Source organism: Scheffersomyces amazonensis, assembly GCF_036850825.1.
Source record: "Scheffersomyces amazonensis strain UFMG-HMD-26.3 chromosome Unknown RJT21scaffold_1, whole genome shotgun sequence".
NCBI lineage: Eukaryota > Fungi > Ascomycota > Pichiomycetes > Serinales > Debaryomycetaceae > Scheffersomyces > Scheffersomyces amazonensis.
The window spans coordinates 2,733,235-2,756,434 of NW_027042741.1; the positions used below are offsets into that span (position 1 = coordinate 2,733,235).

Sequence of the window (23,200 nt, forward strand, 5' to 3'; positions counted from 1 at the left end):
TGTTAGCGCACTGTTTACAATTTGCACCTAAATTTTTCAGATCGCGTCTTAGAACATCTCTAGTTAACAAACATTAATTAATACCAAAAAGTATTAAGTATTTGATAGACTGTAAGTATGGGAGTCACGGGATTGTTGGTGGCCTTAAAGGACATTCAAGTGAATGGTAAACTTGAACGATATAGAGGGAAGACTTTGGCTATAGATACATATGGTTGGTTACATCGAGGCTTAATATCTTGTGCTCAAGAATTATGTCAAGATAAACCAACTACTAAGTATATAACATCTATAATGAATAAAGTACAAATGTTAAGGGATTTTGGAATTACTCCCTATTTTGTCTTTGATGGAGCTGCATTACCTACCAAAGCAGATACCGCTACAGAAAGACGTAATAGAAGAATTGAAGCTAGACATAAAGCTGAAGAATATGAGAAAAGTAATAAGAGTAAATTAGCCTGGAAAGAATATATGAAGGCTGCATGTGTTACATCACAAATGGCTAAATCATTAATGGTAGAATTTGATAATCATAATATAAAATATATAGTAGCACCATATGAAGCTGATCCTCAAATGGTTTATTTAGAAAAGATTGGTTTAGTGGATGGAATATTATCTGAAGATTCAGATTTATTAGTATTTGGATGTAATAGATTAATTACTAAATTAAAGGATGATGGAGATTGTGTAGAAATTCATCGAGATAATTTCAATAAAGTTCTGCTGATACCTCATCTTGCTAAATATACTCCTGAACAATTACGATTGGTAGCTATGTTATCAGGTTGTGATTATACTAAAGGTATTGCTGGTGTAGGATTAAAATCTGCATTTAAATTAGTTACTAAATACAATAATCTTGAAAAAGTCCTAATAGCTTTACGAGCTGAAGGTAAACCAGTTAGTGACGACTTTAAAGATGAAGTGTTTAAGGCAGACTTGGCATTCCAGTATCAAAAGGTTTTCAATCCTTTAACTCAAACATTAGAAAAATTGAATGATTATCCAGAAGACTTTAATATAGACTTTGATACTTTAGAGTCATGTTGTGGAAAAACTTATACTCATGAACACTATCAGAAGGTATGCAGAGGATTTCTTGATCCTAACACTCATGAAATATTAATATCTCGAGAACAGAATTTATCTAGCCTTAAAAGTAAGTCAATTAATGGATCTTCATCGTTTGGAAGTAATCCACCAAACTTATCATTCCGAAGTAAATCAGCTGGATTCAAACCGCCAGTAGTTCCTAAGAATTCAATAGTTGATATGTTGAATGCTATGAAAGTTCCAGTAAAGGTTCTACCTCCACCTCCACCTCCACCTCAAACTCCAATGAAAAGAGCCAGTGAGACTAGGCTTTCTCCAACTGCCAAGAAGATGCAAAAGCTTACAACTCCTAATCAGTCATCTAATACTAGTAAGTTTTTTAATTCTAATTCAAATATTCAATCTAATGATTGGGATATGTCAGGAGATTCAGAATTCTCTGAAGTTACAGCTGTTTCTACAGTTGATAAGGAAGAGATTGCTCCTAATACAGATAATATTCTTGATGAACTTACCGATAATGATGAAGATCATATTGAAGAAGAAGTGGAGAACAATAAGTCATCCTCTGTGGATGCTGTAGTTGACCCATTTGAACTGTCAGATGAAGAGATCGATGAATCACCTATAAAGGTCAAACCCATAGACACCACCACAATAATTAAAATAAAGACTTCGTTAAGAGAAAGCTTTGTTTGTGGATCCAATAAACGATTTGAACTCACAAGAACTCCCTTAGCCAGTAAAGATATCAATCAACTCAAACCAATACAATCTAAAGTCACTAAAGATATCAATCTACTGAAACATGTGCCTCCTACTAAAATATCTCTACAAACACTTCCTCCACTCAAGGGAAGTGTTCCTATTAGAAAACCCACCACTTCCAATAGTTTGAAGCGGTTTGCATTCCATAGATAGCATTAATTAAATATATATGTATGTATATATATTTTCTATACACAAACTCTATATCCATATGTATTAACATCCCCGTAATAATGCAGCACCTATAGTAAGTCTAGTAAGTTCCGCTTGTAAATGACTAGTGTCATTCGAATAATTAGCATCATTCAATTTAAAGAGTTTCTTCAACTTGGGGATATTTACAAGACTGAATAGTATATTATCAGATAACTCAATACTGCTGGATTCTGATACTTCCAAGAGACTTAATAAATTAGTAAATTCATTATCAAAAGTATTGTCAACCACATCATGACTATTGATTACCTTAATAACTATGACATTATTACACAGCTCATCGACACCAAATCTTTTTAAGGCATCCATTATATTATTGATTGGAGCAAGATTGAATATAATCTCGGTATTTAAAGTCTTAGCTCTCATAGTCTCATTAACAAAATTCAGGATTGATCTATATATACTGGAATAAAGCTGTTCTACTGATACTAAATGGTTAGTATTTAAAAAACAGTAATCATATTGCTTGTTAGCTCCTACAAGCTCGGACTTAACTGTACTCAAAGTTTCACTACGCACATCTGCGAACAATGCAATAAATACCTGAAATTGAGGAAATTGTGCAAATGACTTAACTGCGTAACCCATGATACCTATTGATAAAGTATCACCAACTGCTTCGAATTGCACTCAATTTTTTTTGATCTCACTAACTTTTGATACACCACCAATTTATACAATACCCATAATATTTAAGACAATTAATAGGCAATAATAGTTGATTGTGTGGAATGAATTCAGACACATCGCCTGATCCTATCACCATTACATCCGACCAACTTGAGTCCGTATTTGGTGATACTCACTACGATACATCCCCACCTCCACCAACCCCACCAGAATATGTTGAGTCTCTACTACAACAAACAGATAAAGCCAATAAGTATTATGTATCACTACAGAGTTATAGTAATCAATTCATTCCATCATCGGGTCATTCAGTAGTTAGATGGACTAATTCATCTTTAGAGACTACTCAAAAATTAATTGTTGATTCATGGCTTGTAGCTGATCAAAAGCGTAGTCAAAAATCTGTACTCACCAATCGATCTATGGCAACTGCCAATACTTTATTCAGTTGGTCATCATCTGATGCTTACATTCAAGAAAGAAAAAGGCAACTAAAAGCTAATAAGAATGATCAGAAAGTTAAGAATAATATGACTCGTACTGATAAGGATACGAGTCCATCACCAGATAAAGATGATGAATCAGCTATAAAAAGAGCTGATGATTTAAATAAACTCAACATCACTGTTCTGAATGTATCAATAACTAATAAATTGAGTAGAATAGTCGAGAAAGAATCAAATCGATTTATACATTCAAGAATAGAAAGTATAAGAGCTCATCATAGTGAACAGATTAATCAACAAATCCATGAACGAAAGAAGAAGGATCATGAATTATACTTACGGAAGTTAAAGATAAAAGAGGCTGAATATGAAAGAGAGATTGAAGCTACTTTAAATAAGGAAAAGCTTGGATTCTTTGGATCATTGTTTGGATTTAACACAACATCATCACGAGAGTTTGATATTCAACTGAGAACATCTACTGATAGTCAAACTAGTGTGGCTACTTCTGGGAATCAGAGCACAGTTCCAAAGGTTGCTAAACGATTTTCATTCCTACCTGTGACCTCTATATTTGGAAGTCCTGGTGTTAAGAGTCGAAGCAATGATTCGTTGGGAGTGAAGAAGGACAAGATTGATTCGGTCCTTAATACACCACCAATTGGTGTATCTACAACTCCAAAAGTAAGTTCTGATGCTCCACCAATTACTATAACTTCACCTCCAATAAGTTCACTTTCAATTAATGGAAATGACATTCCAATTAGTGATACTCCCATTAGTAGCCCCGCCGGTGAGTCACCGGAGCATGAAGATGAAGATGAAGATGATGAAGAGGAATTCGCTGAATTCACATCCACTTCACCTATAACCAGTAATACTGAACCACCTATATCTCAAATTACCCATACTTCAACTTCGCGGTTCATGACTATGGATGATGCATTCCCAAAACCGTCGAATATCAATGGAGATCTTCTAGACATTTTTAGTACTACACCCACCAAAACAAATCCTGCAAAAAGTGATGACACTAACTTAGTTAATTTATGACATTTGAATAGATTAAGTAATAGTAATAGTAATATTAAGAATAATAATAATATTCTCGTAGTATATGACATTTGACCGGATCTGTGTAGCACACGTGACTTCCGGTCGCCACCAACAATTTTTCACTTTATATTCATCTTTACCATCATTATCTATACCATTAACTACGACTCAAACCCCATAACGAGGATGTTAGCCAGTATCCGAAGTGTCAGAGCCCGTACAGGGACCCATTTGCGGACATATGCCTCAAGTTCTATTGGCTCCAAACCTCATCAGGTCGAAATGACCACTTTAACCAATGGTCTTCGAGTGGTAACCGATTCGACTCCTGGTCACTTCAGTGCTTTAGGAGCTTATGTAGATGCTGGATCAAGATTTGAAGATCCTGACCGACCTGGGTTATCCCACATCTGTGACAGAATGGCTTGGAAATCAACAGAGCAATCTAGTGGAACTGAAATGCTTGAGAATTTATCGAAACTTGGAGGAAACTATATGTGTGCAGCTCAACGAGAGTCCATGATCTATCAAGCATCTGTATTCAATAAGGATGTTACTAAGATGATAGATGTGATTGCTCAAACGGTCAGGTCACCAAAATTTACCGATCAAGAGATTGCTGAAACATTACAGACAGCTCAATATGAAGTTTCTGAATTGGCTTACAAGCATGAAATGTTGTTACCAGAAGTCTTACATTCCGCTGCTTACAATAAGAACACATTGGGGTTACCACTCTTCTGTCCTGCCGAACGAATTCCACTAATTTCTAAACAAGATTTAGTCAATTATCATGGTAAATTCTTTCAACCTCAGAATGTCGTGGTGGCGATGGTAGGTGTACCTCATTCCCAAGCAGTATCATTGGCTACTAATCATTTCGGAGACTGGAAAAATACTTCAGCAACTAAACCAGATTTGGGACAAGTTACGTATACAGGAGGAGAAATTTCTTTACCATATCAAGCTCCTATATATAGTAATTTGCCTGAACTATATCATATGCAAATAGGGTTTGAAACTACAGGATTATTAAATGAAGATCTTTATGCATTAGCAACCCTTCAAAAATTACTTGGAGGAGGTTCATCATTCTCGGCTGGTGGACCTGGTAAAGGTATGTTTTCTCGATTATATACTAGAGTGTTAAATCAATATGCCTTTGTTGAAAATTGCATGGCATTCAACCATTCATATGTCGATTCAGGATTATTTGGAATTACTATATCATGTTCACCTAATGCGGCTCATGTGATGTCACAAATAATTTGCTTTGAATTATCCAAATTACTTGAAAAGGATCCAAAGAATGGAGGACTTACAGATTCAGAAGTGCAACGTGCTAAAAATCAATTAATAAGTGCTTTACTTATGAATGTAGAAAGTAGACTTGCTAAGTTAGAAGATTTAGGAAGACAAATTCAATGTCAAGGAAAGGTAACATCTACAGATTACATGATTCAAAAGATTGAACAAATTTCTGTAAATGATTTACGTAAAGTAGCCGAAAAAGTACTTACAGGTAAGGTTATAACTAAAGGAATAAGTTCTGGAATTCCATCAGTAGTTATGCAGGGAGATAGAGAAGCATTCGGAGATGTGGAATATATTCTTCGACACTATGGTTTAGGGAAATTTGATGGACCTACCTTAGAGAAGCCACGAGAAATAGATAGTAAAGGACATCCTAAACGTAAATGGTTCTAGATGCTATAATGGATATATGTTTGGCATTATTTGTAATTAGAATTAGTAATATAATAGTAATCTTGTAATTAGTGTAGGTAATATAATAGTCTAATGATAGCTTCCATCCATACAACATTTAACATTCTTTTTTTAATTGATGATGCTTAATTCAAGTATTATCTCCCCTTTACATTGGAAAAAAAACCCTTAAGCGGTATTTTCTTTTATAATTAAATGCTTAGATATAAACATATAACAGTATATAATCAACAGTTTCTTTATTTCAAATGAATATATTAGGAATCCCTCTTTTATAGATTCCCTTTCATTCTCATCCTAATTTATACCGTTTTTGGATAATTATTTCCCAAAATATTTTTGCGATACTTACAGTTGCAAAAAATATAACTGTACTATATTTAATATGATGGTCTAGTGGAAGAAAAAGAATACAGAATACAAATTATCATAGTATGAGATGTCTTACTCGTAGATTGGCTGGGTATAGAAAATCCAGCAAAGATATTTACCCAACATGTATCAGTTCATCTCCACTGCCACCAAAGTCAGCTACTAGTTTAGAGTGCTTGCCCAACATATTATTAAGAGAGATAATAGATCTTTTAAATCAAATAGAATTATTAAGCCTATGTAGAGTGAACTCAAGATTTTATTCATTATGTATGATCAAATTATACAAGAGAGTTATAGTTAACAACAGTGACTACAAAACTATGCTTAATTCCGAGATGATCACAGATGGTTATTTAAATTTTACAGTTGTGTGTAATTTGCTACGAACCCCACACTCAAGGTTCCAACACATTATAAACCTTTCAAATGATAGTTACAAAAATAAACATGATTACGTTATACCAATTGAGAACTATAAGAAACCATCGAACTTAAATGAACAAATAAATCAAAGATTATATCATATGCTAAAGATAAATTTAAAAGATAACTCACTAAGTTATAAGATTGCTAAGAAGAACTCAAAGAATTTTTCTTTATTCAAGAAAGTAGAATTATCATCGATATGTACATCACTTGAAGCTCTTGAACAGTTGAAGGGTATCTTTGTTGGTGTGACATCTTTGTCGTTGGATCCTATCCATCTTCTGGAAACTACTTTATATCCTGTTGTTTCCATATTCTGTTCACAGAATATCAGAGAAGTGGAAATTAAAAACTGTTGTACATTGCAAAAAGAAGACTCGTTATTTAAGTTGTTCAAGGCAATGCCAAACATAAGAGTCCTTGTTCTACAAAGCTCGGACTCTCATGTACCAGCAATGGTTAACTTTGCAATATTAAATCTACCCAATTATTCTCTACAAAAGTTTTCCCTCGACATGGAGACGCCTGTACCAGCGTCCGAGCTCAAAGAACAACTCGCTCTAGTTAGGACGATGGTTCAATATTGGGGTTCAACTCTTGAACTTATCAGAATCCATCGAGTAAGGCCACAAGAGAAGGTCAGTTTATTAACAGTTGATCTATTCCATTATCAACAATATTATACTAAGAAAGAGTTTGATGAAGAGATTAGCAGATTAATTTCACATCTTTTACAGTACCAAAAATTGAAGACTTTTGTTTTCTACGATAATCAGTATTTGCGGAAGCATAGACAGGACTGGATTAGATGGACCGATCTAAGTATTAAAAAATAACTTGCCAAAGCGACGAGTAAGCTCTTCAATGTATTACCAGTTTCTTAAGTCAAATTCTGTCCTCCTCAGCTATAGTTAACTGTTCAGTATTTTGTCATTTAAATAGGATACATATTACTCTTTAAATCTTCACCAAATGTAAGGTAACGCACTTGCCACAAACCCAATAATATAACCTTTCCTTTTCCATATAAGGAAATTGCTTTCACAAATGAATAATTATATAATGTTACCTCCACTTATACTCTAAATGCAATTCTCTATAAAATTATCTTAAAGAAGTTTAGTTTTGTATATAAAAGCTTTGGTTATAGGTTATAGGTAATAGGTTATAATATTTCATAATAATTATAAATCTAATAAAACTTTAATGTTTAATAAATCGGTAGAAGAGTGAATCAGTTAACTACTGAGTTATCCACTTAATTGAATTTGGATATAGTATTTATGTCTATTGAATTACGAGTTAGTTATTTAGAATGCTTAACATCAACACCGCAACCTATAGTGCCATTATAATTTTAGTGAGTTTTACAGTCGCACAATTTATCAATTTAATTTTGCAGCATATTTTCTCTTTTACCACAAAGTCTTTTTAACCGCCTTATTGGAATTATTATGCTGGCTTCTAATCCCAAGAATCCAGTAATTGGATCACAAATTGCTACAACTACAGGGAGTTCTTCTGCAGCAAATCCTTCTATTTCACCAAAGAACGAACTCGGTGATGAGTTACATTCTGATAATAGAAAAGAAGGTGATGATGAAATTTTGGCTGAAAATAAAGAACCAGATGGTATTGCAGAAGGTGATGAACATAAAGAAATCGTTGATGAGTTACATTCTGATAATAGAAAAGAAGGTGATGATGCACTTTTGGCTAAAAATGAAGTACCTGAAGGTGTTGAAGGTGATGCAGAAGGCGATGCACATCAAGAAAAAGTCAATAGACTTGAAGAACTGGATGAACCAGTAAAAGTCCCAGAAATGGGCGATGCCGCTATAAATAACAAAGGTAAGAAGTCTTTTTTTAAATCAATATTTAAGAAGCTGAAAAACAATGCTGCTGCTAAAGGCCAAAATGAAATTGAGGAAAGAGAAGAAGATAACAATAATAGTTGGTTTAATAAATTTAAAATTAAACTTAAAGATCCCAGCACATGGATCGAACTCCTTTCAATCATCTTTCAATCTTTAATAATTTTTTTGGATCTACAGCCATTAAAAATTCTTGCTATCATATTTTCAGGACTTAAATTTGCATATAGTTGTTTATTTAAACATGAAGCTTCCTCTTAGAAGTTAAGCCACATCCAACAGTTATAAATCCATAAATATAAATTATTAAATTATATTATTTTTGAATCTGTAGTAGTAAATCTTTATTCTATTATATTATGTTGTATTATATTAATTTATATCTATAATAAGAAACTTTCCTCTACGATCTAATTCCAAGTTGTTCTCGTAGCTCAAGTACTTCCTTCTCCATAACCATCATCACTTCTCGAGTGCTTTCAATATCTCTTTGGATCTTACTTATTGTTAAATCCTTAGCAGCCAGTTCACTTTGAAGTATTTGAATAACCGTTTTGTTTTGTTGTAATAAATTTTGAAAATTAAAATTCTCTGAACTGTATTTCTTTGTTAATTGAGCTTCATTTTCGGCATTAATCTCTAATCGTTTAACTTCTTTTTCTAATTTAGCAATAGTGTTAGAATAATCATAATTAACATGACGAGTTTTATCCAATTGTTGATTTAATTCACTAACTTTCTGTTCCCAAAATTTAATTTGCTCGTTACTATATAATTTTTCTTCTAAATCATGAACTTTACTACTTAACAGTTCATTAACTTTCTTAAGAGTAATATTCTCTTCTGTAGCTACAAGTAGATTCTTTCGAATATTTTGATAATCTTGAATTTCTTTAGTACTTTCAAGTTTAGATTGACTAAATTCTGCTCGAATATCTTCAGCTTCTTTTCTTTGATTATTCATATGAGTACGGAACATTTCATTATCAGAATTAGCCTTTTTAAGTTGAGATTGAGTATCATCTAAATTATTTGTTAATTTAGTTACTTGAGCTTTCAATATTTCATTCTGATTTAATAATTCTTGTTTTTGACTACTCAATTCATCAGTCAATTCCTTTAATGAATTGACTTGTTTTTCATAATTATTAATCTTCCGTTCATTAATATCTCGATTATTTTCCAATTGAAGTTTTCGATTAGATAATTCTTCATTTTGAGCTTGTAAACTTTGTTCGGATTTTAATAATTCTTCATATTCTTGTTCAAGAGCTTTCTTATCTCTTATCATATCTTCAAGATCAAGCAGAACTTGTTTATTTTCTTTGACTAATGTTGTTTCAGTTTCATTTTTAAAATTTAACTCTTTATGTAAAGCTCTTATCTCATCTTTATATTTCTCAGTAACTTCCTTATTGGCGTAATTATTAGTGAAATATAACACTTTTTCATGAAGATTAGTCTTTTCTATCTTAAGTTGTTGTATACGATGATCACGATCACGAATCGTATCTTCGAGTTGAGAATTTTGTTTTCTAATATCTTTAATAATAATTTGAGAAGTTCTACACTCTTCTTTAATAAGTTTCAATTGAGTCTTTGCTTCTTCAAGTTCTTTAACTGCAATTTCTTCATGTCTTTTGGAAATCTTTATAGCCGATTCAGCTAATTCTAATTTAGTAAAACTCTCATCTGATCGTTTTTTATATAATTCAAGATTAGTTTGAAGATCATTATTCTTACTAGAAATAGTATCATGTTTTACTTTTAATTGAGCTAATTGATCTTCATATTCAGTAATTGATGCTTTAAATGTTTGAGTCTTAACTTGATATAATTCTTCTTCTGATTCTCGAAGTAAAGATTTTAATCTTAAAATTTCCGTCTTGGAGCTTGCTAGCTCCTCTCTGGTAGCTTTTAATGTCTTAGTAATATCTTGATAAATTTGAGCAAAATCTTGATTAGAACCTTTAAGTAAACTAATTCTACCATAACTTTCACTTTTAGTTATAGATCTTTGCGATCCATCAGTGGTTGTTTCTCCAAATGCTTCTTCAAATCGAGCTTCTAATTCTCCAATTCTTTCTTGAGATTCTTTGAATTTCTTTTCATAATCATTATAACTATTTAAACCTCGAGTAGATTCTAATTTATTATATTTCTTTTGAAGTTCAATTGCATAAGATTCGGCTCGTTGAGCATTGGCTTGTTCTTGTTGTAATTGAATCTTTAATGAATTTATTTCTTCTATTAATACTTCCAGATTTCCATTAATATTAATTCTTTCTCCCATAGCAACTGATCTTCTATTAGGGGTCAGATTAATTCTTTCCTTAACCATCATAAGTTCTTCACTCAATTTCTTATTTTCAAATTTTTCCTTTCTTAAGGCTGCACTTTGTTCATTAAGTTTAATTTTCATATTAGCAAATTCTTCAACAAATGATGGATCTGGTGGTTGATTCTCCTTTTCATTTTCTCGATCAATTAATTCATTTTCAAGTTGAATAATCTTCTTATTTAAGGTATTGATTTTATCAGCATATTCTGCTTTAGCACTTTTAGCTCCTTCATAATCCAATCGAAGCTTAGTCATAGATTGTCGAAGTTCTTCATTAGATTCTACTTGAGACTTTAATTGCTTAATTTGAGATTTTAATTCATTAACTTCATTCTCATTAACAGCATTCTTACTAAGCTTTTCTGTAAGTACAAGGACTTCTTGACGATACTGAGATGATGCATTCATATGTTCTTTTTTATCCTTATTGGCATTAGAAAGCTGTGCTTGTAAATCCTTAAGTTTCAGTTCAGTATCAGCCACTTTCCGAGTTAATTTAGCTGATTCCGATTCAAATGTTTGGGTATTCACATGAAGTAACGCAAGTTCTTTATCTTTGTCACTGATGGTATTTTGATGAGATTCAGTTAATGCTTTTAGTTTTGAAACTTCTTGCTGAAGTTGTTCATGCTGAGGAAGTAATGACTTATGGGTATTGACCTCTGCCTTTAATTGAGCATTAGTATCTCTAAGGGTTGATAACTCCTTCTGAGTAGAGGTATCAATAGATTCTTTAGCAGCTACAAGTTCGGCGATTTTAGCTTCATGTTTACTTATAACCTTTTGTTTCTTAGCTAAGTCAGAAGTAAGTTTATCAATAGTAGCTTGTGATGTTTTAGTGTCTAACGTATATTGAGTAACTTGTCCAGTAACTTCCTTATGCTTTTCACTAAGTTCTTGAAACTGTTCATTAACTTTATTATGTTTTTCAAAAAGTTCATTGAATTCATTTTCTTTAGTGGATTTGGCCTTCTCGAGTTGTTGATTGGTTTCTTTATACTCTTTGAGTTTGGCTTCTAATTTCTTAATTGTATTAACGGTTCGAGACTCATCGGACTTAAACTTCTCAAGCTTTTGATCTTTACTCTTAACGATATTGGTGGTGGTTATAACTTCATCTTCTAATCGATTAACTTGTTGCTTCAATTGATTAACTTCTGAATCAAGTGACACTTTAACCTGTTCAGTTTCTTCAAGTTTCTTAGTAAGTTTCCGAATATTCTCATGAAGTTGTTGAGTATCTAATACCAGAGCTGAATCATCAAGTAATGGTTTAATGGTTACAAATAATTCAAGCCAAGGATTCTGTTTCTTAGCCTTTTCAAGTTGATTAAATGTTCTAGCAACTAATTGAGATGCATGGACTTCTTTAATTCGTTTTTGAATATCATTTCTTGCCATTCCTCCTCGAATTATGGCTTGTAAATCACTAAAGATTCCCTTTAAAGTTAAATCTCTTACTTCTTCAAGTTTCCCCAAGATCCCATTCTTAAAGAAAATCTTAGTAATTCCTACTTTATAAGTTTTTGGATCTAATTCTATATGTTTTAAAATTAATTCACTATTAGTTTTTGCATCTTTGGTAAATACTTCTTTACTATTAATAATAGCATATCTTTGAAAGAATTCAGGAAATGTCATTCTATTAGGATATCCAGCACGAGTAATTCTAATTCCTTCAAGAACTCCATTACATCTTAATTGATTTAATACTAAAGATTTATCAAATCTATTAGGTTTTTTATCTAAATTTGGTAAAATACATCTAACAAAATGAGGTTCAGTACGTTGTAATTGATCCATAAGATCTTTTAGTTGATTTTTATGTTTAACTGATGCAGATTTTAATTTTGGTTTCTTACCAGAACCAGAACCAGAACTTGAATCTATAAGATGATCATCATTTTCAATTAAATCTCGAAGAAATTGATTATTTGAATTTAATAATAATCTTAATACATTTTCACTAACTGGATCAGTATTTTTTTCTAACCATCCATCAACATTATATTCAACTTCATCAGCATAATGTCTAATTATAAATCCAGATTTATATTTATTCTCTTTAAATTTTTTACTTTGATCAGACCCCCAATGATGAGATAATTTTTCCATAAATGATTTATCTGATGAATTAGGAATTACACATTCTTCATCTAATAATTTAAAAATCCCCATTGGATTAGTAGTTTCAATTAAATCAATTGTTGGTTGTAAATCTAATCCAAAATCAATAAATTCCCATTGAATTGCTTCTTTAAGATATTCACTTTGTTCTAAAATAAATGAATGATGATTAAAAAATTGTTGAAGTTTTTCATTAGTATAATTAATACAAAGTTGTTCAAATGAATTAATTTCAAAGATTTCAAATCCGGCAATATCAAGAACTCCAATAAAATTAAGTTCATGAAGATTATCATTTGAATCCATTCTTAAATTATCATTAATTCTTGAAATTATATATTGGAAAAGTCTTTCATAAAGATGTTTTGCAAATGCATCTATTGAAAATTTAACTTCAGCTGGTCTTTTCAGTTTTTGAACTAATTCTCGTCCTGCTTTAACTTTTGGTCGTAATAAATTTTCAACAAATAATGATTTATCAATTCCCATTAATTCAACAAGAATATCTATGGGAGATTCTTGAGTAAAATTGGCTTGTTCAGATTTCCAAGATGTAAATTCTAAATTACCTAAATGAAGAATTATTGCAAGTAATTGAAAAATATGATTAATTTCATCATTAGAAAACCCGACGATTTTAAAGGCTTCAACTAATAAATTAAAATCTTTAAAATCGTCAACTTTTGCAATGGTAACAAGACTATTTTCTAAATATTTGTAAGTAGATATATCTTTATTTAATCCAAAGTTAGCTAATTGATCATATCCTTTAAGAAATTGATAAAAGATATGATAATTTCTTTCGTCTTTATTTTGATGAACGACTCGAGATTTTTCAAGTAAATAATAATCAATATTGGCTCCATTAATTTCTCCCTTTGATGAAAAGAAGATTTCAATGAATTTCCCAAATCTTGATGAATTATTATTCTTTACAGTTTTAGCATTACCAAAACTTTCAAGAATTGGATTAGCTCGTAAGATTTTAATATCAATAGTATTTGGAATAGTTAAACCTGTAATTGAAGGAGATTTACTTAATCTTACTGGAGAATTAGTTGGTGAGGTTGGTGGAGCAGTAGTTATAGATGATAAATATTGAATAATCTTTTTAGTATTTTCAGTTTTACCAGCTCCTGATTCACCAGTAACTAAAATTGATTGATCTTTCTTATTTGATAATAAATTTCTGAACGTACCTTCAGCTGTAGCAAAGATATGAGGAGGAGATCTTTCAAATTCATGATTATGAAACTTGTGTAAAGCAGCATTATCATAAATTGGTAACTCCTTATAAGGATTTATTGCAACTAAGAATAAACCTGAATAAGTATAAATTAAATTATCATTATATCTAAGATATAAATTATATACAACTGATGGTTCATTTAAATGAGTTAATTCTGCCATATCATCACATTTATTAAACTTGACTGGATTACAATTCTCTAAAGTATTTTGAGCAACTATTTGATTCAGTTCTTGAGTTCCATTAGCATGAACTATGGTAACTTTACAAGTACCATCACCTAAATAATCAGTGACATATCCCTTAGTAAAGAGATCTGTTTGGTGAGGAATCCATACCCAATTTTTGGAATCGAAGCCGTTGTCTGGCGACGTCATGTGCTAGAGGATATGGTGGTATTGGTGGATAACTAATGGTGAGTAGAGGTTGAACAAGTGTTGGTAGTATACGATTTATGTTTACGTTTAAAATGTAAACAGAGGAGCCTGTGTGCAGGAAGCGATTTACTAGTATAATTAGTTATGTTAGTGGTAGTAGTAATAGTTAGTGAGTAGTGAGTAGAGAGTAGAGAGTGGAGAGGGAGAGGGAGAGGGAGAGTAGCGGATGTAGTATTAAGTTAAGTTGGTAGAGGATAAATTAGTGGTGATTTAGTTAGAGAGGGTGACTGTCCCAATTAGGTGGTTGCATATTTAGCGATCGGAGAGTCGCAGTCTTTAGTAGTGAGACTTTTAGTTAGTGCATTAGTGAGTTAGAGAGTTAGTGAGTTAGTTAGTGAGTGAGTTAGAGAATTTGTTAGTGAGTCGGTGAATTTGTTAGTGAGCTCAGTAGTGTGTAGTGTGCGTGAGTTACTGGCTAGTTAGGCTTAATTGGCAGTCAGTCATTGGTTAGTGAGGAAGTGCTATTGTAGTCATTGTGCAGTGAAACATTCGCAAATGGGACAAATTCGCAGCAAATCAGACAATAGTTAGACGAGTAGTAGACGACAGTAAGTAGTCAAGCCAACTGGAGTTGGTAGTGAGGAGTGTTTAGAAGTCGCAGTCACTAAGTGAACTAACTACCACTAACTACTAGTAGTGATACTTCTGGTGCGACACTAGCAGTATTAACACTATTAACACTACTAATACTAACACTACTGACTCTACTGACTCCACTGGTACTAACTACAGTACTCTACTTAGTGATTGAGTAGATTAACAGCTTAAATACAATTAAGTACTTCTGTAATACATATATGAACAGTACTAAATATAAGACCAACAATAAGCAATACATACTCTAGTACTACAGTACTATCAGTACCACTCTAATACTACAGTACTACAGTACCACTCTAATACTACAATACTCTACTCAGTACAGGTGTACATTATGCAAACTATAAGATCTAACTAAACTCTCATAATAGGTGAAGACCACGCATTCTCCGAATTTAATGGAGAATATTCTTTACCAGTATTATTTGAATGAGTTTTATACTGATGACTATTGGATTTACTAACTCTCATTTTCCCATTTCTTATTATACTTGAACTTCCAGAATTATAACTTGAAGCTGAAGATATAGATACATTGGTATTATTAGGATTATGAATAGTATTACCATGAATTGGAGTTACACAAGTAGATGAACTACCATTATGTCTCTTATTAGAAAATACAGAATATTGAGAACTAGCGGATGGTGGAGTAGCTGGAGGAGGTGGTAAATGATCAGAACCAACATTAAGACTTAAAGATGAAGAATTAAATATTAATGGAGATTGTGGAGGTCTAAAATCTCCATTACCATCATATTGTGGACTAGTATCAATTCTAGGAAATTGTAATAAAATTTCAGAAAATTGTAATAATTTAATATCTACTGCCATTTCTTCTTCCTGATCACCCGAATTAATTACGGATTCTTGATTTTCATATATCGATTGAATTATAAATGTGAATCGACTATGGAAATTATTAATTACTTGAATTACTCCTAATGGTTCATACTTTTTGGATAATACTTCTGTTACTTTACTTAGTTGAATAATAAACATAAGGGCAATTTTCTTTATAGTAAGAAGAGCATTTTCATCAAGTCCTGATAAAAAGGCTCCATGAACTTCTGGTTGCTTGTTTTCGTTATATTCAGTATCATCATCTTCTATAAAATCGTCATCATCAAGTTCTACATCTTCATCATCATCATTATCTTCTTCTTCTTCAGTATCGTTTAAATCATCATCACCACTAAAGTCTGTGGCAAAACTAACATTCCGAAGACAAGTGTTTAATGCAGTATGAGCGTCATGACTATAATTACTTTCATTATTATTAGAATATAAGCAAATATGACGTCTAGTGGATGGTTTATGAATGGATTTTTTCATTAATGCTAATAAAGAATTGGATGCATGAGGGATTTGTAACATTGAACATGCTAATAAATTAGCAGTTATTGAAACTAATGATGTTGGTACAGATAAGAAATATTTATCATATAAAGATAATTCACATAAAAATCTTCCTATAGCAGTTACAGCCGAAAGAGTTGAAGCACTATTAGTAGTTGAAGTATTATTATTAGTTGGAATAAATTTATTATACTTTGTAGGAGTTGAATCAGCTGTTAAACCACAACAATTAATAGATAATTGTAAACAATCTTCTAAATTAGGATGAGATAAAGACCATTCTAAAGTGGATAAAATATGCATTTCCATTTGTACAAACATTTCTTCATCATAAGCCTTTCTACACATAATTGTTAATTCTTTTAAAGTAGGAACTCTCAGCTTTTTATCTTCGTATTTACCAGCAATCCAAAGAGCTGTACAACCTACTAATTGATAATGACGTTTAAAAACAATTCTTTTAGCACAATATCTATCAATAATATTAAGACAAAGAAATAATGTCTGAGGTTGTAATTTAAATGATGCATGTAATTCAATTAAGAAATCAAGTAAGAAAGGTCTCATAAACCATTGAATTTCTGGTTGAAGTTCAATCATAGCAGGATTTACTGCAGAAATTGATTCAAGATGGGCTAAAGTCTTTGTTATATCATTATAATATTCATTAGTAAGAGTTTTATTAGTATGAGACTCGAGAAGTTCGAGCATAATGGAGTATGGCCGAGGTCTGTGAGGGGGAGGGCCGTATTTCATAGTTATTAGCGAATGTGGAAATAATGGAGGTGGAGTTATGAATTATTGGAAATAATTTAATTGGGGAATTAGTGGTAATGGTGGGAATTAGTGATGATAATGATGGAGACAACAGTGACAATTACAGTGGATAATGAGAGTTACTAAAAGTACTGAGAGTACTGAGAGTTACTGATGTCCTGAGTGTCCCGAGTTTACTGAAAGTAATGGCTATCAGTAATGGAAACAAGTTAACTTCAAGTTAAACTCAGCAGATTGACAATTTTATATATGAACCAGTCGCCAATTCTGACATTTCTCCTTACCGTTTCGGTATGGAGCAGAGAAGGAGTTGTTTTCTAACGCGTAATTTTATTTTTATTTTTATTGTTTAATTTTTATTTAATTTAATTTTTATTAATTTTATTTTATTCTTTATTATTCATTTATTTATGCATCTGTGAGCTATTAGGGTCTGCAGACAATATACAATAAAGGGACAGACAATAATAGTGGGAACAGTAGTTACAGTAGTCATAGTAATAAGTAAACAAATCATTAGTTAGTAGAATAGTCAGATCAACAGTCAAACAAAATAAGCAGTCACGCTTCAATCATATTCTGACACAATCTGATCTTTTTACATACTCAAACACTACACACACTATACTTTACAGGCGCTACTAAGTGTCACACTTAAACTCGTCACATGTCTGCTGCTCACTGCTCCTTCTGTACTTCGTCAATCATTTGGTGTCTGTGTCACTTCAGTCGCGGAATTTCGCGGCCATTTTGTACGCAGCCAACGCGTACAATCGGATAATTTGCGGCTCAATTTTACGAGGAGAATAAAGGTACAGTAGCCGGTTTAGACCACTTAGAACACATAGTATAGTATAGACGACAGACAGTAAGTACAGTGGAGTACTAAGTATTATACCGCGTACCAGTAGAGTAGTAGACGCATTAGTTGGAATACAGTAATGAGTACTATCATCAGTAGACAGTAGACAGACAGTAGACAGTAGACAGACAGTAGACAGTAGATAGACAGTGGACAGTAGACAGACATTAGACAGAAGACAGTATTCTGTAATAATTTCTATCTGTTACACAGTACTCGGCCGTAATTACTGAGTGCTTAACTACTACTAATTACGTACATCGTCTCCACAAAAAATACTTATCAATTTCACCTTATTTCTAAGGCAGCCTCTCCTTCAGTTGCTCTCGCCTTCGCTCTCTCTCCTTCGCTCTCTCTCTCCTTCACTCACTCACTCCTTACTTACCCCTTCTACACTTTACTATTTCTGTACTATCTACATTAACTATACTCTATAACTAATACGCTCCTCTACCTCTACCTCCTGCACCTCCATCTTTATCTTCATCATTTCTAATGGTCTCATCAACCGATAATAATAACGTAGCAGCCTCAGTGGCAGATCCTAATGCATTAATCTTAACTAATGATGGTTCCCAAATAAAATTCTTCATATTATTACCAACATTCTCCTTTTGGAAATCAATTCCATACCAAATATCTCCCTTAGCATGACAACTTCTTAACTTATTTAATAATTCAATTCCATCTAATCCTGCATTTTCACATAATTGTCTTGGAATAACTTCTAATGCTTTAGCATATGCACTAATTATTAATTGTTGTTTACCAGCTACAGTTTTGGCATAATCTCTTAAATATTTAGATAATTCCATTTCAATAGCTCCACCTCCAGCAACAACTTCACTATGACTAACGGCTCGTTTAACAATCATAATAGCATCATGTAAAGATCTTTCAACTTCAGCAATAACTTGTTCAGCTCCACCTCTTAATACTAAAGTACATGTTTTAGCTTGAGGACATCCCTTAAATAAATTATATCTTTCACTACCAATTTGAACTTCTTCAAAAGTTTCACAAGTTCCAATATCTTCTGATTTAATATTTGAACAAGTAGATTGAATATTACCTCCAACTGCTTTAATAACTCTATCCATATCTTCTGATGAAACTCTACCAGCACAAAAGATATTTCTATCAGCAAAATATTGAGTAGCTAAATCTCCAATTGGTAATTTAGATAATACTATATTTACTCCAGTTTGAGAAATAGCTTCTAATTTATTAAAGATAATTTGCCATTCTGCATCAACAATTGCTTGATAATCTTTAACTTCTTCAACTCTAACTTCAGCATTTTCCTTTTCTGCTTTTAATTCTAATTCTACATTCAAATTAATAATTTTAGGATTTTTAAATTGTTTAGGTTGCTGTTCAAATCCAGCATATGAAAAAGTCTTTTTAAATGCCACTCCATCAACGAAAATGGAATCTTCCATACCTCCACCAGGAACTTTCTTAATTCCAATTAATTTTTCATCTAAATCTTCTTGATCTAAACTTAATACTGCATCTACTACCATTTTTGTAAAAAATGTCGAATTCTTACTAATTAATTTGGATGACATAGCAGTTGTTGCACATTTCTCTAATAATTGTCGAAATTCTTGTTCATTATCATGACGCGTAATTTGTACAGCCAATTGTTTAATCTTTGCAATAGCCAATTCGTTGGCTTTTCTTAATCCTTTAATAATAAGATGAGATGACATTCCATCTTCAATAAATGCCTTAGCTTCTTTTAAAAATTCTCCGGCCAAAATTGTAACTGAAGTGGTTCCATCTCCAACTTCAGCATCTTGAGCTCGAGAAATATCCACTAACATTTTAGCTGCTGGATGAACTATATCTAATAACTTCAAAATAGTAGCTCCATCATTAGAAATAGTCGTTTTACCATTGGAAGATACAATTAAAATATCAGAACCAAATGGTCCTAAAGTTGGCTTTAATGTATCTTGTATAGCTAAACATGCATTAATATTACTCAAGATTTGTCCCTTTCCTTGCGAAGAATCGGTTCCTTCTTTCAACACCACAATGGTGGGTGTTTGGGTAGAGAACGACATTATCAACTATAAGTTACTAACAATTTATATCCTAATTCAATCAATTTATGTCTGTCTAGCCACTCGATCCATAGTCAGCGTTGGTGAAAAAAATTGGATTTGGAACTGGAACATTTGAGGATGCGCACGACACTCACTAAACCAAAAATTTTTCAGTTGTTAACTATGGAGAGCCCTAGTAGTCAAGTCAAAGACGTTAACTAATACTATAACTATAACTATAACTACATAAATAAAAATGTTTAGTAGAAGTATAGTAAGATCCACTAATAGCATACTGCAAACTTTCACTCGTAATGTGTCTCGTAATGTGTCTATGCTGGGGGAAGTTACCCTTTCCAATAGAAGAATCATGAGAAAAATCAAGATGGGGAAAGCTAGACCAGCAATCTTTTATCAATTCGATACATTAGTTGAATTAAGTGACGGATCTGTGGTTCGTAGAAGGTCACAAGCACCTAAAGATGAAATTAGAATGATTTCCGATCAAAGAAATAGTGAACTTTGGAATCCTCATAGATCTGATTTGGTTCTGGTGGATCCAAATTCAGCAGGTAAAATTCAAAAGTTTAATGAAAGATACTCATTATTTGAAGGTAAAGCAGACATACCGAGCGAAACTGATGAATCTCCTAAGCAGTCAAGTGCCAAGAAAGATGATTTCCTTGCCTTATTAGGTGAAAATGCTACTGAAGTTCAAAAAGGTGGTAAAATGTTTAGTAAAAAGGAATTAAAGACTAGAAAATAAACAACTAACTAACTAAGTAAACTACACCCTGTACATAAATATATGAAAATTCTACTTCTATTATACATACTTTTTACTATATACATGCAAATAAATGATATGTTACAACTGATTTCTAATCTCAGGTTTGAGAATACTCATGATATATCCTGAATTATCCCTCTTGTGTAAATGATTTAGAATGTCTCTGACATCCAATCCAATATATCTCATTTCATCTATAGCCCATATTACCGTAGTTTCATCCTGTTCTTTGATAGCCTTACTCACTATGATATCAAGGGAATCTCTACGACTCAGTTGAGTCATAGTGAGTATGTCTTTAAATTGATTAGGTATTTTGAATTTGGCAAAGCTTAATTTATCGTATAGATGATCGTTAAGATCAATAATAGGTTTGGAAGTATAAGCATTCATAGTGGTATATAACTTTTTAGCTGCTCGATTACTGTACCGATTACAATAATATCGAATGATTTCACAACCAAGTTGAGCCAATGATTCATCGGACTTTCTAAGTTTTAAAGCTCTTCTACTATATTCTTCAAGAAATGATCGTCTTATTTCAAGATCTTCCTCATTCTCAAACATATACCGAATGACACTGACGTATGCCAATCGAGATACTGAAATTGAACTGGCTTCAACCATTTGTATACATTTATCTAACTCACCTTCTTGAAGTAATCTATCAACATATGATTTAAGATCAATAGGTTCAATTCCATTCTTCGATTTAAAGATGAGTTGAAGGATTTTGTGGGTTGCCAGTTCATTGTTCTGATATAAAAATGTCTTCAACAACAGTGACATTGTCAGTCTCCGCATAGGAGGAGTAAGAGTACGAAATAATTTTTGATAAATAGGCTCATTAAAAGTCTTTGAGTCCGTACCTAATTTCTCAATTAACATATCTGTAACATCAGTGGACTTTATATTAAGATTCTCCGTTGATTTAATTAATTGTTTTGTTGTCTGAGGATTAGGCAGATATTTTAATAGTTTAATATATGTTGTCTCTATATTATGATCAGTATTACTAATAACTTTTGTAAGCTCCATCCACCATTTGAATGCTACATCATAAATGCCATCATGTAAGTTCTGATTAATCAATTCCATCATCACCGTACTATATTGTTGAGGATTATGATAATGTAAACGTTGTAAACTTCCTCTTTCTATTATCATCTCTAAGAATTTGTTAGAAAAATAGATGGTTTTATTGTTGACAAAGAATTCTAAGATCTGAAATACAGTGGACGACAGAACATCAAGAAAATCCATAGTTTGAATTATCTTAAGGAGAGCAAAACTTGCATAAATACTGGTATGATCAGTACATGTTGCTAAACCTCGTAATATGGGATCTTTAATGAATGGTGAAATTCCTAGATTCATTTCTTCCTGGAATAACAAAACAACTCTTGCTGCATATATATAATCCCCTACACTCTGAGTCTGAAGTATTATACATTGAGCTAAAAGTTTAAGTAATTGCTCAGGCCCCATATTCTCATGAGACTTTTTAACTACTAACTCTCGAATTAATTCCCTATTGGCTAACTGCATTCGTATTAATGTATGAAGAAATCGCGACACATGGTAGTACTCACCTCGCCGTATGAGTTCTATCAAATCATTCATAATAATCACCCGAAAGCTTCGGGATTTCTGATAAATGGCTCCAAAATATTTAAATGACTTATCGTTGGATGGGAAGTCCACTAAATCTTTGATGAATAATGATTCTTGACTAGCGTAATACTTTGAAAGAACACTCGCCACCTTAAACATTTGCTCGTGAAGTAATATGTCATATGATTTCCGGAGTCGTTGGACTAATGGGATAGTTTCTTGACTGAATTGGGATTCCTCATACTCTGCAAATGGATTCGGAGTAGTATTTTTCATACTGGGACTTTGTTTAATTCCGAGTCCTCGAAATCCTCGAAGTCCTCGAAGTCCACGCACTAGTCGGGAACGTTGACGGTTCATATTATTATACTAGTAGGTCATTTAGTGGGGACTCTAAGAGCTCTATTAG

General features: G+C 32.3%; 10 protein-coding genes across 10 annotated transcripts; 6 read left to right on the plus strand and 4 right to left on the minus strand. All coding sequences in view use genetic code 12, as the record gives it.

The window, feature by feature from the left end:
• The first annotated feature begins 40 nt into the window (after positions 1 to 40).
• EXO1 (Rad2 family nuclease) lies at positions 41 to 2,031 on the plus strand. The gene has a single exon (XM_064880882.1). The coding sequence runs from the start codon at positions 118 to 120 to the stop codon at positions 1,978 to 1,980; it is 1,863 nt and encodes a 620-aa protein (XP_064741598.1). The 5' UTR covers positions 41 to 117; the 3' UTR covers positions 1,981 to 2,031.
• Positions 2,032 to 2,649, minus strand: RJT21DRAFT_117928 (uncharacterized protein). Its single transcript, XM_064880883.1, has one exon. The coding sequence runs from the start codon at positions 2,632 to 2,634 to the stop codon at positions 2,044 to 2,046; it is 591 nt and encodes a 196-aa protein (XP_064741599.1). The 5' UTR covers positions 2,635 to 2,649; the 3' UTR covers positions 2,032 to 2,043.
• Positions 2,650 to 4,203, plus strand: RJT21DRAFT_124595 (uncharacterized protein). The gene has a single exon (XM_064882790.1). It carries the CDS (start codon positions 2,778 to 2,780, stop codon positions 4,173 to 4,175), a length of 1,398 nt encoding a protein of 465 aa, XP_064741600.1. The 5' UTR covers positions 2,650 to 2,777; the 3' UTR covers positions 4,176 to 4,203.
• Positions 4,204 to 6,126, plus strand: MAS2 (mitochondrial-processing protease subunit alpha). The gene has a single exon (XM_064880884.1). It carries the CDS (start codon positions 4,365 to 4,367, stop codon positions 5,883 to 5,885), a length of 1,521 nt encoding a protein of 506 aa, XP_064741601.1. The 5' UTR covers positions 4,204 to 4,364; the 3' UTR covers positions 5,886 to 6,126.
• A 637-nt stretch (positions 6,127 to 6,763) lies between these two features.
• Positions 6,764 to 7,718, plus strand: RJT21DRAFT_117931 (uncharacterized protein). Its single transcript, XM_064880885.1, has one exon. It carries the CDS (start codon positions 6,806 to 6,808, stop codon positions 7,541 to 7,543), a length of 738 nt encoding a protein of 245 aa, XP_064741602.1. The 5' UTR covers positions 6,764 to 6,805; the 3' UTR covers positions 7,544 to 7,718.
• A 443-nt stretch (positions 7,719 to 8,161) lies between these two features.
• RJT21DRAFT_111974 (uncharacterized protein) lies at positions 8,162 to 8,842 on the plus strand (the record flags this gene model as incomplete). The annotated part of the gene is made up of 1 exon (XM_064880047.1): positions 8,162 to 8,842. The coding sequence occupies one exon, from the start codon at positions 8,162 to 8,164 to the stop codon at positions 8,840 to 8,842; it is 681 nt and encodes a 226-aa protein (XP_064741603.1).
• Positions 8,843 to 8,984: 142 nt separating this feature from the next.
• On the minus strand, positions 8,985 to 17,405 carry RJT21DRAFT_4806 (P-loop containing nucleoside triphosphate hydrolase protein; the record flags this gene model as incomplete). The annotated part of the gene is made up of 2 exons (XM_064884744.1): positions 8,985 to 14,600; positions 15,696 to 17,405. The coding sequence occupies 2 exons, from the start codon at positions 17,403 to 17,405 to the stop codon at positions 8,985 to 8,987; spliced, it is 7,326 nt and encodes a 2,441-aa protein (XP_064741604.1).
• A 1,231-nt stretch (positions 17,406 to 18,636) lies between these two features.
• CCT7 (chaperonin-containing T-complex subunit) lies at positions 18,637 to 20,567 on the minus strand. The gene has a single exon (XM_064880886.1). The coding sequence runs from the start codon at positions 20,403 to 20,405 to the stop codon at positions 18,771 to 18,773; it is 1,635 nt and encodes a 544-aa protein (XP_064741605.1). The 5' UTR covers positions 20,406 to 20,567; the 3' UTR covers positions 18,637 to 18,770.
• MRPL36 (mitochondrial 54S ribosomal protein bL31m) lies at positions 20,568 to 21,260 on the plus strand. Its single transcript, XM_064880887.1, has one exon. The coding sequence runs from the start codon at positions 20,644 to 20,646 to the stop codon at positions 21,151 to 21,153; it is 510 nt and encodes a 169-aa protein (XP_064741606.1). The 5' UTR covers positions 20,568 to 20,643; the 3' UTR covers positions 21,154 to 21,260.
• Positions 21,205 to 23,200, minus strand: RJT21DRAFT_15982 (uncharacterized protein). The gene has a single exon (XM_064883505.1). The coding sequence runs from the start codon at positions 23,149 to 23,151 to the stop codon at positions 21,256 to 21,258; it is 1,896 nt and encodes a 631-aa protein (XP_064741607.1). The 5' UTR covers positions 23,152 to 23,200; the 3' UTR covers positions 21,205 to 21,255.